The sequence below is a fragment of the Muscardinus avellanarius genome (genome assembly GCF_963383645.1).
Source record: "Muscardinus avellanarius genome assembly, chromosome: 4".
NCBI classification, from domain to species: Eukaryota; Metazoa; Chordata; class Mammalia; order Rodentia; family Gliridae; genus Muscardinus; species Muscardinus avellanarius.
Genome location: NC_137789.1, coordinates 1,807,571 through 1,828,111, shown reverse-complemented (window position 1 = coordinate 1,828,111; position 20,541 = coordinate 1,807,571). Strand labels below are relative to the sequence as shown.

Sequence of the window (20,541 nt, the reverse complement as noted above, 5' to 3'; positions counted from 1 at the left end):
GGGGGTGGGGCAGAACCCTTCTGCTTGGGCACCACTGCCCTGGAGCGCTCCCTACATATCAGTCCAATCAACAAACATTTACACACCTGTAAATATTTGGGGACGAATGTTCTGTGCAGGGGCTGGTGCCGGCTGCCGCCAGGGCAGAGATGGATAAGGAAGGCTCTTGCTGAGGGTAACTGAGTCCCAGTGAGCTGGGTGGGGTGAGCAGATAGGCAGACAGTCACACGGAAACAGAACACCTTGGGTACCAGAGTCACCGCGTGTGGCACCCATGCTGGGTTGGCAGGCCTGAGGAAGGGATGCTCAGAGAGAAAGTTCTGAGGGAGCAGAGAGGGCAGGAGGGTGTCTTGGGAGGTCGCTCACCCTGTGTGGCTTTGAGCCAGGTCCTGGCCTTCTGTGAGCCCAGGTTCCTCACTGCTAAAGGCGAGAGTTTTCAGGGAAAGGCCAGAGGGTGCTAGGGAGCCAGGAAAGGGAGACCCCAGAAAGGCTGGAGCTGCCTGACCTTCAGCAGGGTGGCTTGTGGGTGCTGCCAAGTGCTCGAGGCTCTGGGTCTCATGACACCCCTTTCACAGCAGTGGTGTCTTCTCAACCCAGGACTCGTGACTTCTTGGAGCAGCTGTGCCCAGGACACAGGATGCAGGACAGAGCCCTTCGCCTTCCTGGACCATCTGAGAGTGCTGGAGGATGGGCCGAGTCTCTCTCTGCTGCCCCCTCCAGCACACAACACCCTCACCACCCCAGTATGCCCCAGGCCTCCCAGGAATGGTCAGGTGACTAGCAAGGACAGGAGTACCCAGGAAGAAGGAGTATCTTGAGAACAAGTGGACAGTGGGCACAACCGGCCCTCCTGTCCACTGGCATCCAGCCAGACCAACAGCGGGAGTCTGGTGGAGGGACTGCATATGCAGGCAAGGCTCAGGCTGAGAAGGAAACGGGGGCCCTGAACCGCCCACAGCCAACAACAATGGACGCCACTGGTGCTGGCCAGGCGGGACAAGAGGAAGAACAGTGACCAGAGGCTGCTGGGGAAGGCTGGCCCCCAACACCTGGGGCTGCCTCTAGAGGAACACAGCCCTACCGTCAGGATGCAGGGGGGAGAGAGGATCGTCCTCCCAGGACCCAGAGCAAGACGTGGAGAGGGTCTGGGCAGTGGAGTACATCTGGCCGATGTCCAGTCTCCTCCCTCCTCTTTCCCATGTGGAAACTGCAAAAAGATACCCATTTCCTGACTCCCTTGCAGCTAAAATTCCAAGATGTGAGATTATATGAGGTCTTGATGGTAAAGCCCTTCACCCAGGGTCAGCTCACCCTGGACCCCCAGAGTCATAAACCATGGCCTCTTGAGCTCCCCTTGGCCTCTGGGTCCCCTCCCAGGGAAGGCACTCTGGAACAACCCCCACCTGAGACGCCCCTCTAGCAGCTGGCCCTTCTCATGTGTAGCAGCAGCTGCTGATCTGTCTGGAGTGCATTGATGGAGGCCTGTCACCCCCATGGACTGCTGGCCACAGAAGGGCTGCACGTCAGCAGACCCCAGGGACCCCAGGGAGATGCCTGTTCCTTGGCCCAAAGACTGCAGTCCCCTGGTCTGGCCTTGTTCTGTGAGGTGGGGAGAGAGAGTCTGGGGGCCTGAGGACTTCTCAGCCCTCGTCCTGGGGTGGCTGAGAAATGGCCTTAGCGAGGACAGGGCCCCCACCCTGAGCAGGCTCTGCCCTCCAGAGGCAGAAGGAAGGACAAAGGGAGTGGGAGGGGCTCAGGGAGGGCTGGGACCAGGATCTGCCCAGCCCGTTCTGTCCCTCACTGTTGACTGTGGCCCCAGAGCCGCCCCTGCTAGCGGGAGCCATATAAAACCTCTCTGGAGCTGCTCCCACTGCCCACTGCGACCATGAAGGCTCTCCTCCTCGCCCTCCTGGCCACTGGCTTGGCCCTGCAGACAGGTAAGGCCAGGTACGGGCAAGGGTGGGGTAGGGGAGGGCCACAGCCAGAAGGCCAGAGGCCACTCAGAGGGGCAGAGTGGGAGAGAAGGGGGAAGATGGTCTCCTCCCAGGATATGGGATGGCCCACTCCCACGGTAACATCACAGCAGGCTTGGAGAGGCAGCATGGGCATCTGTCCTGGCCACTGGGGCGCAGCACCGGGCTCCCAGGGGGACAGATGGGGGCAGGTGGCCAGAAAGCTGACATGCAGCCCTGGGAGGCCTGGGGAAAGGTTTCAAGTGAAGATGTTTTCCATAGAGAAAGGAGAGCTTGGCCTGAGGAGGGGGTGCAGGGGCTGTGCTGAGGGAGGACCTGGGGCCCAGCCCGACTTCTGCGCAAGTCACCGGGATGGGAAGTCCACGGGATTGGCGTGGTTGGGACCCTCCCACCAAGTGTCCCTGGAAAAGGGGCTGATGCTCTCAGGGCCTCACTTTCCTCTTCTAGAGAGAAGGGTGGCTTGAAGGGAGGGGGTTTCATCAGGATACCCTGCACTGGGGCTCCAGCTTCAGGGATGGATGTCGCGCAGGACTTGGGTGACAGACAGACAGACAGACAGACAGACACACACACACACACACACACACACACACACACACACACACACACCAGCATTCCTGGGATCGGTTGGGAAGCTGCGGCCTCAAGGGCTGAGGACAGGTAGGGCTCTCTGCCTGGTGGCTCAGGGAGGTGTCTCAGAATCCTGCCCCTCCCTCCCTGGGTCTCCACTGGGGTTTGTCCTCCAAGAAGCACGGGCACTTAAGGAAGCTCTCTATGCACAGGCATCATGGAGGAGGGCGGGGTGCCATTCCTGGGGGATGCAGGTACACGCGGACCCCCGGGAAGGGCCATGCAGGTGCCAGTGGGCTCTACTCTCCCGGGGTCTGGAAGGACTTGGGACCTCTCTCTCGCTCCCTTGCTTTCTTTGGGGAGGAGGAAGCAGCAGGCAGGCCCCTGCCCGGTGTCCGCTGCAGGAGGCAGGCTGCAAGCCCCTGAGTACCCCCTGCCACCCACAGGCAGCGCCCTGCAGTGCTACTCCTGCCTGGCCCTGATGAGCAATGAGGACTGCCGAAAGGTGGAGAACTGCACCCAGGACCAGACCCAGTGCTGGACCCAGCGCCTCCGTGAGTGGCCCGCCATCCCACTCCCTGCCTCCCTTGGCAGCGCCTGAGCAACCCGCGCTGCGGCCTCTGGCACTGTCCACCCTCTGTCCCTTTGTGACCATGAAGGCATGCTTGTCCATCTGCTTAGTCTCCACCCGTGATCCCACACCCAGCACCCAGCGCGCAATCCCAAGGCCGAGCTGCCCCGGTGCTTGGGTGTGACAAGACCAGGCTCTCAGCCTCAGGCCACTTACAGTCTTGTCGTCAGTTCGCAGCTCTAGGGCTTCAGTTCCAGTGGGCACGAAGGCACCCGGGTTAGGGCCAGGCAGCAAGTACCAACCTGGCCCTTGCCCAGCAGTGCCTGTGTCCCTGCAGAGCCTTTGAGGTTCCTGACGATCATCAGCAAGGGCTGCAGCTCAGACTGTGTGGACAAGGTGGAGAACTACTTAGCGGGCAAGAAGAACGTCACGTGCTGCTCCACCGACCTGTGCAATGCCAGCGGGGCCTATTCCCTGCAGCCAGCCACCGCCCTGGGGCTGCTCACCACACTGGGCAGCCTGCTGCTGTGGGGCCCTGGCCAGCTGTAGGCTCCAGATGGGCCCCTGTAGCCCATGCTGGGCAGTGATGCCCGGGGTCTGAGCCACTGCACACACACACACACACACACACACACACACACACACACACACACTCGCAGTCAGCGGCCCTCCTGATCCCCGAAGGCATGTCCAGACTCAGCTCTGCCCCTGCCCCTGCCCCCACCCTCCACCCCTCCCTCCAGAACTCCTGCCCACACTGACCTGCCCAGCAGGCTGGGCTGTAGTAGTGACTCAGCCCCTCCAGCTGTGGCTCCCACGATATTCTGACAGACCCTTCACCTCCGCTCAGGCACCTCTCCTCTGGGACGCCTTCTCTGCGGCCTCTCCAGGAGCTAGCTGAGCCAGGCCTACATGGGCAGCCCTCCGGAGGGCCCAGCGAAGGCTGAGATGAGAGAACTAAGTAGAATTGAGGACTGGAGGAAGGTGGCCCGAGCCCCAGATGCGGCCTGGAGGGAGGGAGCAGCCCCACGTTTCTGGAGACCTGGGGCTGCAGTCTGTCCTAACATCCAGGAGGCCCTTAATAAATGCCTGTCGGGGACGCAGGAGAAAGCCTCTGTCCTTACACAGCCCGGCTGGCGTCTGGGCTGTGCGCTGTGGCTGCAGACCTGCCCTTGGGCGATTATAGAGAAATGACACGGAGCCACTACGAAGTTTCACTCTGAAGTGTCCTCAAACCCTCCCTCCCCAGGTTTATCAGTCTGTCAGATCTGATCCCCAGCTTTGTGAAATATGGCAGGAACCAATGTCTGAAGGTGGAGGGAGGACGTCTGCAGGAGGCAGGACAGTGGCTCCTGGGAGTCAGCCCTGGCTGTGCAGCCTGGACATGCGGCCTGGACTCTGAGCCTGGCTGCTCGTCTGTGGACCTCCCTGCTGTGTGGATGGGCTCAGAGCTCCCAGGCGAGGAGTGGCTCCTACAAGGAAGGTCCCCTCCCCACTGCTCCCCTGGCCTGTTTGCCAAAGCTGGGTTTTGTTTTGTTTTGTTTGTTGTGGGCGCTAAGAGCTACAGGCCAGGCCCCGGAGTAATCAATCAAAGCTACAAAAGGGTTCCCCGCTGAGGGCCACTCCCCACGGACCCCCAGGTCCAAAGCCTGCTCTGGACTGTCCCCACACACCTTGGCAACTCCTGGCTGAGTCTGCCAATGCTCGCAGAGTCCGGAGGCCTGCATGGAGACACACCCACCCCTTCCTTAGGATTCCTGGGAAAGCCCCTTGTTGAGGACCAGGGTCGGAGCCCTGAACTTGGACATCTGGGGTGGTGGCCATCGGTGAGGAAGGGGCATCTCGAGGGTGAGCCAGGCCAGAGGCCCCCGGAGCTCTACTAAGCCAGAGCCCACCTGTGTGGGACCTCAGGTAGGAAGCCTCCCTTTTAGACACAGTCCAGGACGGATAGCTTCCCCAAACAGGGTCTGAGTACCCCTGAGCAGGGGCGCCCCTCATTGTCTCAGTCCAGGAGACTTTGGGGGAGCTCTGGGCTCCTGCCTCCCCCTCGCCTGCCTCTGGGGCCCAATGCCTGGCCGAGCCAGGGTGGCTGTGTTCTCGGGGTGGTTACTCGGCCCCAGACCTCCTCCCTGAGTAGCCTCAGCCCATGGGGCCCACACATCCATTGCACTCTCACAGACTGGCTCCTCCCTGGGTCTGGCAATGCCCACCAGGGTTCTTCAGGGTGGCAGTGCCCAGGGGCAGAGGGACAAAAGACCCCACACCCTGCCCCTGGGACATTTTCACGTTGAATTATTTGGGCCAGGGCTGGGGAGGGGGGGCAGAGAAGGAAGGCCGCAGAGGGGAGGGAGGCCCGGCTGTGTGATCCATGCTGGGCCAAGCCTGTGGCTCCAGGCTGGGCCGGAAGTGCCCTTGGAGACCCTGCACAGGACTCTTGCGCCTCGCGAGGCGGGGCCAGCACCCCTGTGCTCCTGCACCTGTGCTCTGCAGGCTGGGCTCCCGAGCACAAGCTCCTCCTTCCTGGAGCCTCAGGCCCAGGCAGTGCCCCAAGACCTGGGCTGCTGGCCGGCCTCTGATGGCAGTCTCCCACGGAAGAATCTTTGGAGTCACAGGACCTGAGAGTAAGCCCTGGCCCAGGTTCCCACACCCTGCCAGGCTCGGCTTCCCAGCAGAGCGAGGGGGTGCCAGGCTGTGCCCAGGAGTGCCTCACCTGACCTGGACTCTTTCTAGTCCCTCAATAAACTACTGGTAACGCTCCCCAAGATGCCCCTCGTCCACGGTGAGGGGTCAAAGCAGCCAACGACAGAGAGTGGGAACTGAGCGGGCCCCTCTCCAGCACTTTGCCATGCACCCCATCGCATGGGCTCTGAGACATGGGGGCCAACAGGGCAGGCAGGCCTGGCCTGGGGTCCAGCGGGGAGACAGGCGTTCCTGGCCTGCACAATGAATGGCACCCGGGCAGGACTATGTGAGGTCTGTGCCCTGGAAAAACATCCCCTCCAGAGCAGAGCCCTTGGAGCTGCCCACAGCAGGCGTTAGGAGGGGGGGGGGCAGAGGGAAGAGCATGTGTGGGCACAGCCTGCTGGCACAAGCTCAGGACCAGGCAGGGTGGCTCAGGCCCCGGAGCCCAGGCGGCCAGGCAGGGTCCTCTGCCCAGAGGCTGCCCACTCGCCAAGTGTGTTTTCTGAGCACCAACCCACGGGCCCAAAAGACATGTCCTCGAGCACAGGGCTTAGAGCCCGGTGGGACAAGGGGTGTCACAGGGAGAAACGCAAGCGACGTACAGGGAAAGCCCTTCTTAGAGTCAGCCAGCTCGGTCCTGACACACAGTGAGTGCCGGGTCCCTGGGAGGATCCAAGCAGATCCAGGGACCCAGGAAACCCAGATCCGGCTCTGCCACAGCTGCGGGCTGCAGAGGCACACCTTGTGGAGGCCGTGGTGAGCGGCAGCCTGGCCCATCTGAGACGGGGGAGTGGGGCTGCTCTTTGGAGCACCTCTCCTGAGAGTGCAGTCCCCTTACAAGCCTGGACAGACGCTGTCCCCGGAACTGAGAGGCGGCCTCCTGGGTGGCCAGCATCCGGGGTCACTGGAGAGCCTGGGGGCGGTGGGAAGAGCCAGCCCAGCCTTCATGGAGGCCACCCCATGCGCAGAGGGGAAAGGGACAGACACGGGCCACGGAGGACACCTCTGGGGACGCTGGGGCTGGGCTTGGGGTTACTGGGGTCTTTGGAGCACAGGGGGTGAGTGCTTTGCGGTGAAGTTACAGACGGGCTGATACGTGCCCAGAACCCTGGCCGGCCCGGGCCCGGGCCCTGGGGAGGCGGAGGCCTGGGTTTGGAGCTCCGAGGCGAGCTCGCAGCAGCGGCAGCAGCGCCCCTGGGGACCCGCCATGCTGTATTTTCCTCGCAAAGACTAGCAGCCTGAACGCAGGAAGCTCTGAGGTCTTTGACTCAGTTCGGTTCAGGGGCCGGACCTCCGGGCGAATAACTGCGCACCGGCGGCGCGCAAGCCCGCGGGCCCGCGGCTCCCGTCCCGAACCCCGCCGCTGCAGCGCCGGGAGGGGCCGCCAGGGGCCGCTGTGGCGCCGGCGGGCCCCGCCCCGGGAGCCGCGGGCCCGCCCAGCGGGAGCGCGGGGCGCGCCTGGAGCCAAGGGCGTCTCGGGCCGCGGCCTCCGGCTTCCGCGGCGTCCGCTCGGCCCGCCCGGTCCCGCTGGCGCAGGGCTGCCGCCGCGCGCCGCGATGCTGGGGCTGCTGGTGGCGTCGCTGGCCCTGGCGCTCGGCTTCTTCGCGCTGCTGGATGGCTGGTACCTGCTGCGCGTGCCCTGCGCCGTGCTGCGCGCGCGCCTGCTGCAGCCGCGCGTCCGCGACCTGCTGGCCGAGCAGCGCTACCCCAGCCGCGTGCTGCCCTCGGACCTGGACCTGCTGCTGCACATGAACAACGCGCGCTACCTGCGCGAGGCCGACGTGGCGCGCGCCGCGCACCTGGCCCGCTGCGGGGTGCTGGGCGCGCTGGGCGAGCTGGGCGCGCACTCCGTGCTGGCCGCCTCCTGCGCGCGCTACCGCCGCTCGCTGCGCCTGCTCGAGCCCTTCGAGGTGCGCACCCGCCTGCTGGGCTGGGACGACCGCGCCTTCTACCTGGAGGCGCGCTTCGTCAGCCGGCGGGATGGCTTCCTGTGCGCCCTGCTGCGCTTCCGGCAGCACACGCTGGGCGCCTCGCCGGGGCGCGTCGTGCAGCACCTGTGCAAGCGCAGGGTGAGCGCCCTCCCCGCACTCGGCCGCGCCCGCGGGGGCCTCCGCCTTCGCATCGCCCTCGCCCAACTCGGGGCCGGGGCCCCCTCGCCGGCTCCCTTCCTGCGGTCGTCCTGAGCCATCATTCATTTCTGAACCCGCCGCCCTCGGTTTCACCTCCTTCCCCTCTCCAAAGCAGGTCCTCCCACCAGGCCTCTCCCTGCGAGGCCTGGCTTGGTTCTCGCCAGGGGATGGCGCGGCAGCCCGGCGCTTGCCGGTGGCTGTGGCGCCCGGAGCCCCTCTCACACAGCTGAGAGCCGGGGACTGGCCCGGTGCCCCGGGTCTGCCGTGGGTCTTGGCCGGTGCTGGGGGGCAGGAAAGTCCAGCGAGGAGCCCACCCCTGCCTGGGCCCGCGGCCTCCCGGGGCCTCTCCGCTGCTGCAACCTGGCAACTGGCCCTGGGGATGGCCCGGGTGGCAGTGGGAGGGAGTGGTCTGAGAGTCAGCGAGCTGTAAGAGCAGTCGGCCTGTGAGCTGGGCCCTGGCCCGCAGGGCAGGGTGGGCGTCTGCCCTGTGCCCCTGCTCCCTGGAGGCGGCCGGCCTCCTGTCACCCTCTCCAGCCAGCTGCCAGCCTCACGGCTGCTGCCCAGTTCTGGGGGCGCAGAGGCCTCAACGTGGTCCTGCTGGGGGCGCGGGCCTGGCAAAGGCGGGCTGTGTGCAGAGAGCTAGGATGGGGAGTGGGAGCTCGGGCCATCGGGAGGGGCTCCTGGAAGGCCTCTGGGGCTGGGGATCAGCGGAGGCATTGGCCCCGCGGGGCCTTGCCGGACCCTCACCTCCTGGCTCAGCTAGGGGCCCGCCGAGCCTCACCCTTCTGTCCCCGCAGGTGGAGCCCCCCGAGCTACCTGAAGACCTGCACCACTGGATCACTTACAACGAGGCCAGCAGCCAGCTGCTCCGCGCTGAGAGCGGGCTCGGTGACGTCACCAAGGACCAGTGACCCCGTGCCCGTGCCCTGCCTGCCCACCCAGCTGCTCTGCTGGCCAGTTCTGCAGAATGGGCAGGCTGGGCTGGCCTCCAGCTGGAGAGGAGAGGCCTTGTGACCTGCTTGTTCCCTCACCTGCTTGACTCCCTCTGCTGGACCCCACACCGGGCAGGGGATGGAGTGCAGCAGCTTCCTCACCTGGCTTTGTCCCCTGGGTGGGGAGGGCTGGGCAGGGGGACCCCTGGGCATCCCTGTAGTGCGGCTTGGAGCCCAGGGAGGAGGTGTGGTTGGGGTTGTGTGGGGAAAGCAGGACCTGGAGCAGTCCTAGGCAAGCCTGGGGCCTCCTGGGCCCAGTTGCAACAGTGGGGGGTTGGTGGACATCGTAAGCTAGCCCCCTCTGGCCTCAGCAAAGGTGGGCGCGCTGGGGGCAGTCAAGGAGGCTGCCAGCCAGGGCTGGGGCAGACTGGCAAAGGTTTGGGGAGGGAGGATTGGCCAGCGTCCACTCGGGGACAGGGTTCCCAGGTGCAGAGGTGGCTTCTGCTGCCTCCTGTCAGCTTGGCCTGGTGGCTGGGAAGGGCATGGGCTTCTCCTGCGGGGGTGGGGTGTCTGCTCCCCCAGTGCCCACTGGGGCTGTGCTGTGGACCTCAGGCTGGCCCCTGCCCTTTCTGGGCTGACAGCGCCTCAGGCCTCTGTGCCCCTTAAGGCTGCTCAGGTTGGGGGATTGGGGAGGGGTCTTGCCTTGGGTTTTCCAGTGCCTTGCCGGTGCCTGCCGGGCTGTCAGCACTCAAGTGCTGAGTCATGGCAGCTGCTCCTGGCCCCCCCACTGGACACTGGATGCTTAGCAGAACCGCTGGCTCCTGCCCAATACTGCCCCGTACAGTTGGGGAAACTGAGGCTGGACCATTCCAGAGCCTCTGAGAACACCGACGGGGGTGGGGGGCTGCCCCGGCTCCCAGGAAGGGTCTGCCTGCCTGCCTGGGGCGCTGCGGCCAGGAGCCCAGGTGGCGGCCATTGCTGGCCTGCTCAGGGACATGGGTGTCCACCTGTGCCCTGTACCCGCCGGCCCCGGGCGAGGCCCGCAGGAGCTTGGGCACCACCCTGGACCCCCGTTTGCACCCCTGTGCTGCTCTTCTTGCCTTAGCTGCTGTGTTTCTGTCTTATTTAAAGAAAGCACAAGAATAAAGAGTTGGAAAGGTGCAGGTGGAGGGAGAGCTCATTTCTGACACGCTGGCCCTCTCCTCACCCCAGCCAGTGAGCCTGAGTCCTAGGAGGCCCTGGGAAGGAGTGTCCCTGGCAGGCCGGGCTCCCAGGCAGTTGGGGCAGAGTACCAGGCTGCTCTTCCTGGCAGGTGTCTCGAGTACTGCCAGACGGGCAAGTTTCGGGGTGGGACTCTGAGCAGGAAGGGTGGCATCCCACCAGCGGCCCCTAAGGGCAGGGGGGAGGTGGGAGCAGGGGCTGAAGAGGCTGCAGGACACAAGGAGGTGGCTCCAGGTCTGGAGGGCCACATTGCCTGGGCACGGGATTCTGGGCTTAGTGACTGGACAGTGTATCCATGTTCACTTGGGGCGGGTGGGGGGGGCATCCTCACGCTCAACCACGGGCGAGGGCTCTCCGACCTACCGGCTGCCCCTCGGGGCCCGCCACCCACTGGGGCCCCGGAGGCCTGGCCCAGCTCGCGGTGGTCCAGGCAGCAGAGGGGCCGCCTCCAGGTGCCTGGGAGCCCGCGGTGTGCGGCGTGGAGGGAGGGGTCCCCGCTACGCGCGGGCTCGGGCGCGCCATCTGCTGGCCAGCTGGCGCAGTGCCTAGGCTGCGCTCCTCTGCATCTCGGAAGGGCTCGGAAGCTGTACCTCCATTGCTCCGCTGGGCGGCGACATCGCTTGCTCCCGGTGGTGAGGCTGTGGCTCTGGCCTCTGGACCAAATCCAGGGCGCTGGGGCTCTACCGGAATTCCCGCCAGAAGGCAGGGGGGTGACCCTAATGGAGGAGCTGCTGGGCAGTGTTAGCCAGCCCAGAGGGCCCCAGGTGGGATACCTGAAAGGAGACCCGCCTGGCAGCTCCTGCTCCCAAGGGGTGCACTGGCTTCTGGGCCTTTCAGAGACGGAGGAACGCTCCCAGGGTCCTTGGGGACCCTCACCACCCAGGCTGGCTGTCCCGCAGACTGCCCCGCATTGCTCCCAGCAGCGGCAGGTGCCAGTGGGGCCGGGGTCGTGGCCTGGAGGCCAGTGGATCCTGAGGACCCAGGATCTGGCTGAGGAGAATTCATGAGTGTGCCCAGCAAGAGTGCACCGCAGAAACTCACGCCGGCAAGGACGTTAAACCCTGGCGCTGCTCAGGCCCACGGCCGGCACCTGCTCATGGCGGAGCAGGGAGCAGGCGCCAGGGGAGCAGGGCAAGCAGGACCCGGAGGGCAGGTCTCCTGGGAGGGCCGGCGCCTGAGGAAGCTGCCCCGCATGTTCTTCCAGTGCCCACCGGAGTGCTGCAGGTCCAGTTGGGCACAGGGACGCCCTGGCCCTGGGCTCTGGGAGTCTCGTCTGCTCTCCCTGGGTGTCCCAAGTGGGTGAACAGGCCATCGCCAAAGGGTGTGGCTTGGATGGCTCAGGGACAGGCTACCTGAGCCTCCTCAAGCCCCCCTTTCCCCTGACTAGGCAGCGGCTTGGCCAGACTGGGCAGAACCACACACCCCACTCCTGGAGAAAAAGGGGTCCCAGCTCCAAGCTCCCTCTACCCTTGGGTGGAGGTGGCCTCCCGAGTTCGAGGGGAGACTCCTGGGGGAAGGGTTTCCCTTTGACTAAGGATCAGTCATAGCCTGAGATGTGGTTTGCAGAAGGCATTTCTGCCCCAGGCCTCTATTTCCCCGTCTGAGGAATGGGTCCAAGGGCCCTGGTTGAAAGGGCCAGAGTTCAAAGTTCAGATGCCAGATTCTGCCCAGCTCTCCCAAAGGTCAACTCTGGGTTGTCGGTGTCGAGGAAGGCCAGATGTCATCTCCACCCTTGGCTTGTTTATTTTCTATAAGTTCAGGGGACACAGAGTAAGTGGTCCGAGCCTGGTGAGCTCCGCCCAGGGAGACATGCTGGCAGAGGTGAGCGCTGTCGATGCCAGGCTCCAGCAGGAGAGGTGGGTGGCCGCAGAATGGCTAGCGCCCCGGCACCGGGCCTGAGTTGCAGAGGTCCCGGAAGCAGCAGAAGACAGGGTGGGCAGCCCCGATGCTGTCGGGGTCGGTGGCTATGCAGGAGCTAGAGCAGGAGCGGGTCACCATGGGGCTCTGGTGGAAGGGGAACTCTGTAGGGTGGGTAAGTATCAGCCCACATCCACTGCGGCGCCTGCCTGGCCCTGTGTACCCTCCCTGCCCGACCCCAGCCCCCTGCCTCCTCCAACCCCACTGCAAGCCCCATCCCAGTCCTGGAAGTCGCCCCCACCCCCAATGGTGGCAGGCGTATTTGCAGTAATGTCGGAGCTTTACCAAGCACCTTACAGTGCCAGGGCTGCGGCGGGAGCCCCAACACTGGGGCTGAGGCTGCAGGACTCCATCAGCCGAGGTGCAGCTGGGGTCTGAACCCGCCAGGGACCTCCACCTGCCTCCCTACACCCAGTGCCTGGGCCTTCCCAGCCTCCGCCTCTAAGGGGGGAAGCCCTCCTGGCTGCCTGCCCCTCCCTCCCAGGCTGAGGGGCAGGGTGAGTGGAGTGAGGCTGGGGGCATTCCGCCCAGGCCTACCCCGGCCCAGCCTCACCGGACTCCACCTTCTCCAGCGTGGTCTTGCAGGCCGTGTCCTCCAGCGTGCAGTGAGCAATGTTCTTGCATGAATGAGTGGGCGTGGGCCGGTCGCAGGTGTAGCATCTGAAGGCCTCACCTGGGGGGGCAGAGCTGTCACCTGGCAAGCCCCATCCTGGAGCCAGGAGGAAGGGGCTGGGCAGACCTCTGATGTCCTCCCAGGCCAGCTGGCTGACAGGCAGACTCCAGCGGGGCAGCCAGGACCCAAGCCTGTCTCCCTTCTCACGAGCCACCCTTTCCAGGGGGCACTGGGCTCTAGGGCCACAGCCCCCAGTGACCCCTTCCCTTTAGGAGATGGTCTCTGGCCCCGTCTCCCCGGCCACTCACCACAGCCCACGCTCCAGGCCACCGCGAGCAGCAGCCTCACGGCCCAACGAGAAGCCATTCCTTGGCGCACAGGAGCTGGGAGCGGCGCCAGCCCCATGTTGGGGATTTATACCGGCCCGCAGCTCCCGCTCCCAGGTGTGGCTGATCCAGCCATGACTCAGTAGGCGGCGTGGGTGGAGTGAGTCGGGCTGGCAGGACAGGGGATGGTGGCACAGGAGCCACTGTCACTTGTGGTCCTCAGGGTAGAACCCTCTGAGGCCTCCCTGGGATCCCTGTCTGAGGATCCTGGCCCTGCCCTCCACTGGCGCAGTCCACCCTGGGAACTGAGCCCTTCCTCCACCGAGCCTGTCATCCAGGCAGCTCTGACTGAGGGCCTCCTGCTGTGCCCGGACAGCCCACTGATGAGTATCTGTGTCCTGGCTCTCCCATGGGCCTCACAAATGCCACTCAGCTCCAGTCTTGGGGGCCCTCAATACCCACATGCCATGTAGGAACTGCAGCCCCATCAGGCCGGCCAGGGGTCACTGCTGGTCTCCTGTGTACCCAGACCTTTCCTGGTGCACACCTGACACACACAACTACTCAACAGAGGCCGAGCTGGCATGGACAAGGGGGAGTCCTGGTGAAGAGTGGGTGGGCTTCTGGGGTTTAGGCCCCTGTCTGTCTACGAGGCCCCATCTGCGCTCTGGCCTCCCAGCCTGACAGCTTCCTCTGGCCTTCATAGCTCACCTCTCACTACACACCACCTGCACTTTTCCTCCTGTTTGGCCTCTTGCAGCATAGATACTGTCTGCTCTACCAAACAGAACCACAAATCTTCCCCAGGCCATAAGGGCCATCTAGGCGCTCCTCCTCCTCAGTCCTTAAACCAGCATTGTAGGTTTCTGTTCTCCAAGTTCCTGATGGGTAGCTGTATATCTGGAGAGATGGGTGGATGGACAGATGATGGAAGAATGGGTATATTGGTGAGTGGTGGATGGATGGATGGATGGATGGATGGATGGATAAGGATGTTTTGGTGTATGATGTTTAAGACAGTGGATGAGTAGAGAGAGGAATGAATAAGTGGGAGAACTTACGAATGGCTGATGGAGGTTGATTGGATGAATGGATAGGTGGAGGATGGAAGAATGGCTGTGTTGATAGATGGGGTGGATGGATGGATGGATGGATGAATGAAAGATGGGTGAATTAATGATGAAAGTTGGGATTGATGGATGAAGGGGTGGATAGATGGATGGATGGATGGGTGGGTGGGTGGATGGAGGGGTGGATGAATGGGTGGGTGGGTGAGTGGAGGGATGGATGGATGATAGGTGAACCGATGATGGAAGATAGGGTTAATGGATGGGTGGATGGGTGGATGGATGGAAGGGTGGGTGGGTGGATGGAGGGATGGATGGGTGATGGGTGAACCAATGATGCAAGTTGGGATTGATGGATGAGGAGGTGGATAAATGGATAGATGGGTGAATACATGGAGGGATGGATGGATGGATGGATGGATGGATGTGGATGGATGGAGGGAGGGAGGAAGGGATGGATTGATGGATTAAGGGGTAGATAGATTGATGGGTGGGATGGAGGGATGGATGGATGGAGGCATAAAGAGATGGATGGATAGATGGAGGGATGGGCAGATGGGTGGGTAGGTGGGTGGATGAAGGAATGGTGAACTGATGATGAAAGTTGGGATTGATGGATGAAGGGGTGGATAGATGGATGGATGGGTGGGTGGGTGGGTGGGTGGATGAAGGGGTGGGTGGATGATGGGTGAACCGATGATGGAAGATGGGGTTGATGGATGGGTGGGTGGGTGGATGAATGGAGGGATGGATGGATGGGTGGGTGGGTGGGTGGATGGAGGGATGATGGGTGAACTGATGATGGAAGTTGGGTTGATGGATGGATGGGTGGATGGATAGAGTGGGATGGATGGATGGATGGATGGGTGGGTGGGTGGACAGAGGGATGGATGGATGATGGGTGAACAGATGATGGAAGATAGGGTTAATGGATGGGTGGATGGGCGGGTGGGTGGGTGGGTGGACAGAGGGATGGATAGATGATGGGTGAACTGGTGATGGAAGTTGGGGTTGATGGATGGAGGGACAGGTGGCTGGAACAGTGGACGTATGCAGGGCTGAGTTGCTCAAGAGGAGGCTGTGTGTGCGGCTCTGTGGTGGGCTGGTGAGTGGGCCTGGCTGTGGCGTGAGGGCTCCATGCTCTAGCCCTGAGGCAGGATGGGGTGCTGGGAAGAGCTCCCTGCTGCCAGGAGGCCTGTGTTTTTCCTCTTAGCCTCCGCAGCTCTCTCCAGGTGTGGCCTTGGCATGGCGCCTTAATCCCTCCAGACTTTGGCTGCCTGTTTGCAGGTTTTAAGGGTGGAAGTGGCCTGGCTCTGTGCACTGAGGCAAGTTCTACCAGGCTCCGCCAGAAAGCAGAGGGAGGCGTTGTTTGGGAAGGACTAGACTGCTATACTGGATACTCCGGAGTCAAACAATGGGGCCACATGTGGGTAGGCACATAGCCAGCCGAAGAGGCCGCTCACCCCTGGGGCTGAGCGCACACACGCCCAGACGTTGTGAGAGGAGCTGGGAAATGCCTGCTTCCTCTGGAGCCTGGTGGGCTGAGCGCAGTCCAGGCTCCACCTGGCTCCCAGGTGTCCCTTTCTTTCATCTGTACATGGTGCAGAGGAGCCTGTGCTCCAGAGAACACTCATTGAACGCTCACTGAACACGAGCGAGCGCCCAGCAGGGATGTGTCTCCTGTGCTGTGGGCCCTGGCCAGGGCAGGGGACCCTAGAGCCTGGGCGCAGGGCGGCTGTACCAAGGAGGACACGCCATCAGCCAAGGATGCCAGAAGGGGCTTCTGGTCCTGGCTTTGAAAAGGAGGAAAGCCCTGAGAGGCCAGGATGGCAGGGAGGGGCAGGGTGGAGTGGCAGACAGGAGAGTGGCACACACGGCCTTCCTGGGGCAGAGTGTGCTCCACCCGCCCTCTCATGCCCAGCGCCCCACCGGCAGGTGCAGGAGCAGTGCTGTGTCTGCATCATATCCCGCCGCACAGGGCAGAATTGATTCCCTTAGGTAGGTGCCTGACCTCCCCTCTTCTGGCCTCTTTGTGAGTCCGCCCACTTCCCACTGGCCCTAGCTGTGAAACACACCTGAAGACCAGTCTGAGCCCAGTCAAGGGGAATGTGTGGCAGAGGGGTAGCTCCCCTCCCTGAGACTGCCAATAAATGAGCAGAGGCTCTGACGGGTGCCCTCGTGTGCTTCTTCCCGCAGCCTGCCCCATCAGGGAAGTGCTGACTCTCAGGGTCCCTTTCCATGCCTGGGCAGATACCAGAAGCAGTTTTCACCTGTTATCCAAGATGGCGCCAGGACTCCTGCCAGTCCACGCCCATCCCCAGCCATCTGCCAGGTCACCCTGTCTCTGGGAGCCTTGCCCTCTTCCTTGGCCACACTCTCCACCCTCCACCCTCCACTCAGAGGCTGGCTAAGACACAAATTGCACCACACACCACTCTTCCCAGAAACACTCCCTGGTTCTCTGCAGCCTTCAGGATGCAGTCAAAGCCCATCCCCACCACTGGCAATTGATGCCTGCCTGCCCTGCCTGTCCTGATGGCTGCTGGACCATCAGGTCCTTGAGTGGCAGAGCATGTTTCTGTTCCTGTAGGATCCCTCCATCCATAGTCCAGGCCTGGCCAGGTTAACTGCTGAGCAGCATTTGCAGAAAGAGGGAGGGATGGATAGATGCTAAATGGGTAGATGGATGGGTGGAAGATAGATGGGTGGATAGAGGGTGGATAGGGATACATGGGTAGATGGATGGGTGGAAGATGGATGGGTGGATAGAGGGTGGATGAATAGATAAAGGAAGGATGGTATGGCTGGGTAGGTGGGCAGGTGAATAGATGGATGGATGGATGGACGGATGATGGATGGGTGGGTGGATAATGGATGAATGAACAGATGCAAGGATGGATAGAAGATGGATGGAGTAGGTGGGTAGATGGGTGGATGAATCGATGGATGAATGGATAGAGGCTAGGGGGATGATGGGTGCATGGAGAGAGGATGGGTAGGTGGGTGGGTGCGTTTAGTGCGTAGTGGATGGTGGAAGATAAGGAATTGCTGTTTCTTCCAAGAAACTTAAGACAGTGCTACCTGTGGCCCAGCAGAGACTGTCCTGGGACTTAGGATGTTTGCTCCACAGGGTAAAAATGGCCTGTGGCTTCTCTAACATTGTTGAGTTAGCACAGGCTTGGACACCCCTGGCTCTGGGGAGCTCACTTCCTCTTAGGACAGCGCCTGGCCTTCTGGGACAGCTCGGTCTCAAGCCTTGTTCCTTGGGTGCTTGAATTTGCTCTTGTGACATGCCCCCCTCCAGGCTGCAGGGCCAGCCACACTGCTGTCACCATGGCCAGGCCAGTTCCTCCAGAACTTGACCCTTGGGACCGGGGAGTTTGGGCATGGACAGAGTAACGCTCTCAGGTCTGGGTGCTTACTGGACAATGGATTGGGGTGGGGTGGCGTGCCAGGAGGTGGCGGTGGTTACCTAGCACTGCCCAGGGATCTGGGTGGGAGCTTGGACAGGGTCAGCAGTGGACATGGGGAGGGGCATTAGGGCTCCTTTTTTGCATTAAGACCCAACCATCCCTGCTCTGGGGGTGGTGAGGCAGGGTGCTTATCCCTGGGCCAGAAGGTGGTGGCAGGGAGAAGTGCCGGCTAGGGGCCAGGTAGGTAGTCCTCACCCTCCTGGTTCCAGGGCCAGAGGTGAAGGGGTCAGGCGAAGGGTGCTGGAGCTCAGACCCCAGATGAAGAACAGAGACCCTCTCAACCAGCCCCGGGGTGGTGTGGCCTGGGCCAGCAGACACTGAGCTCAGCTCTTCCAGCCAAAGTTGGGGCCCCCAGTCCCTTCCTTCCCATCAGACCCAGTGCTATTTGCACTCTTTACAGGCCGTGGGGCTCCTGGGCCTGCAAGTGCTGGGGCTGGGACCTCGCTGTCTGCCTGCCACCCCTGCTGCCAATTCAGAGAGGTTCTGGCTGAGGGATTCAGGCTGTAGCAAGGCCCAGGCAGGGAGGTTCTGCCAAAAGGTAGGTTTATGGCCAGTGAGGTTGGGGTCAAGGATATTACTCCAGGTCATCACACAGAGCCTGTGCCAGGGCACACACCATCAAATGAACTCCTTCCCCGTCATACACAGCCTTGCTTGGCTCTGGGCATAGATTAAACCTGATCCTGGTCACAGCCTGAGCCCCGATCCTGGCCAGGTCACAGCCTGAGTCTGATCTCCTGATGGCCTGGTGTCCAGTCTCTGGGGATCTGTGGAGTGCATGTGGGTTGGAGTGTATGCATGAGAAAAGCCAGGTAAAAGGGTGTGATCTGCTGGGCGTGGTGGCGCACACTTGTAATCCCCGCGTTTGGGAGGCTGAGACAGGAGGATCACACAGGTTCAAAGCCAGCCTCAACTACTTAGTGAGACCCTGTTTCCAAATAAAATATAAAAATAGGTCTGGGAGTATAGCCCAGGGGTAGAAAAGCCCCTGGGTTCCAACGCCAGTACCACAAAAGAAAGAAAAAGAAAGAAAGAAAGAAAGAAAGAAAGAAAGAAAGAAAGAAAGAAAGAAAGACTCTCCCTCTTCCGATGCCAGTGCTCAGGGTCACAGCCTTAGGGCACCTAAGCCCACGTGAGCCGTGCCAGCCTCTGGAGGACTTGCCCTGTTCTGGGAGGCTGCTCTCATTCTGCCCCTAGGGACAGAGGCGCAGTCTGGACATCTCCCTCCCTGCCCATCTGTACCCAGAAAGGAGACTCAGGAGGCCGGCGTGGGGGCAGACACACTTCTTCAAGGCAGGGGCTGGGACTGGGCTCTAGAGAAGGAGGCCCAGGAGGAGGCTGAGGCCGAGGATGAGGATCAGGCTGTGGGGGCTGTGCGGGGCAGGTGCCCCGTCCACGTTGCACAGATCTGTGTTGCAACAGGACACTGGCCGGCTCAGGCCGATGCCATCCACATCCGAGGGCTCGCACTTGCTGGCGCAGGATTTGGTCACCGTGGAGTCCCCGAGGAAGGGGTACACTGTGGGGACAGAGTGTCGGCTGTGAGGGCAGGTCCTTTATAGTCTCCAAGGCTGGCTCTGGGGTCCCCATCCCGAGAGCCTCTGCCATGCCAGGGGCACACATGCTGTCTTGCACTGGTATTTCTTGCTTGATGCCAATTTCGACCCCAATGCAGAGGGCAGAGCCAGGGCTAGATGCTGCTCTGCGCTCCTCGTGAGTCTCAGCAAGTCTCAGCGCCACCACTGAAAGGAGGACGCTGGGGAAGGAGGGAGAGAGGATGGGAGGGAGGGCAGGAGGGAGTGAAGGAGAGAGTGAAGGAGGGAGGGAAAGAGGGAGGGAAGGAGGGAGGGGAGGAGGGAGGGGAGGAGGGAGGGGAGGGAGGGTGGGAGGGAAGAGGCCTGGGGGGGAGGGAGGCCCAGTAATTCAGATGGAAGGGCTCTTCTTGGGAGTTGGGCATGATGGTGGCTGTGCACCCTGTGGGCACCGGCCGGCCAGGGTGGCTGGCTGGAGGTCGCTGACCCTGGCTCCCAGCCCACCCACGCCTCCTGACCTATCTCCAGGGAGTAGAGGGTGGTCTTGCACATGGTCTCACTGGCGTTGCACTTGGTGATGGCGGTGCAGCTGGACACGCCTGTGGGCTCCTGGCAGGAGTAGCACCGTAGGGCCAGTGCTAGGAGGGACACGACAGGCGGGTGAGCAGGCTCTGCCCCTGCTGACCCCACACAGCGTGCCAGTCCTGCACTGGAGGCCCAGCTTTGAGGGTCCATGACACTAGCCAGCGCCCACCAGCCACGCTGAGGTCAGGCTGGGCCCTGACTTGGGCCCCTGGGCACCAGAGGCAGGTGAGCCCCTGGGGAGATGGGCTCTGCCTGTGGGCCAGGGTGGCAAGAGGTGCAGGCAAGGCGCGCCGAGGGGTGGGAGGGCCGGCGGGCATCGTTAGGGCCAGGCCCCTCAGCTTCCTCATCAGCTGGGCGGGTGCCTTCAGGTGAGGGGCTGCTGGGGTCTAGGGATCAGGTGAGACTGGTCTGTGGAGTCCAAGGGGCACCTGGAGCTTAACAAAGGTGCCTGCTCCCCAAGGGGCTGGTGAGGAGGCTTTGCCCTCTTCCCCTGCACTAGCACCCCTGCCCAACCACAGCAGCCGAGCAAGGCCCCGGGCCGCTGTCCCCCATGGTGCTGGGGTGGGGCCTCTGGCCTCTCTGCCAGAGCCAGCTTCTCCCTCTGGGAAGTGAGCAGAAGCACTTGGTTTGGCCCACACCACTGAGCCCCTTGGTTGGGTGCAGGGCCCCCGCAGGTCTGAGATACAGTCCAGTTATTCTCCCAAACCCCAGTTCTGTAATCACTGCCCCTTGCAGGGTGGGGCCTTCTTCCCTCCTATCCATCCCCCCTGCGGCCCGGGGGCCGCTCCCTTCTCCAGGCTAAAGAGGAGTGGCTTCTCGGCTCTTCTTCTCTTGGGCCAGGCCAGGCCAGGCCAGCCCTCGCACCCTGACCGCACAGCTCTCCGTGGTGCCCCTTCCCTCCTTGGCCCACAGCTGGGCTATGCTCCCCCTGCCCCCTCAGCTCTCTCTCT

At 62.7% G+C, this 20,541-nt stretch overlaps 3 protein-coding genes across 4 annotated transcripts; 2 read left to right on the top strand and 1 right to left on the bottom strand.

Annotated features, from left to right (window-relative positions):
- Positions 1-1,885: 1,885 nt before the first annotated feature.
- Positions 1,886-3,663, top strand: PSCA (prostate stem cell antigen; the record flags this gene model as incomplete). Its single annotated transcript, XM_080693659.1, has 3 exons — positions 1,886-1,937; positions 2,990-3,097; positions 3,452-3,663. 3 exons carry the CDS (start codon positions 1,886-1,888, stop codon positions 3,661-3,663), a joined length of 372 nt encoding a protein of 123 aa, XP_080549785.1.
- Positions 3,664-7,352: 3,689 nt separating this feature from the next.
- On the top strand, positions 7,353-8,836 carry THEM6 (thioesterase superfamily member 6; the record flags this gene model as incomplete). 2 transcript variants are annotated; one of them, XM_080694463.1, is made up of 2 exons in its annotated part: positions 7,353-7,706; positions 8,723-8,836. In XM_080694463.1, 2 exons carry the CDS (start codon positions 7,353-7,355, stop codon positions 8,834-8,836), a joined length of 468 nt encoding a protein of 155 aa, XP_080550589.1. The 2 variants fall into 2 exon arrangements, with proteins under 2 accessions (XP_080550589.1, XP_080550588.1); XM_080694462.1 differs by having other exon boundaries at positions 7,353-7,865.
- Positions 8,837-18,787: 9,951 nt separating this feature from the next.
- LOC308261973 (ly6/PLAUR domain-containing protein 2-like) lies at positions 18,788-20,143 on the bottom strand (the record flags this gene model as incomplete). The annotated part of the gene is made up of 4 exons (XM_080694152.1): positions 18,788-18,993; positions 19,525-19,644; positions 19,761-19,977; positions 20,105-20,143. The coding sequence occupies 4 exons, from the start codon at positions 20,141-20,143 to the stop codon at positions 18,788-18,790; spliced, it is 582 nt and encodes a 193-aa protein (XP_080550278.1).
- Positions 20,144-20,541: the final 398 nt, after the last annotated feature.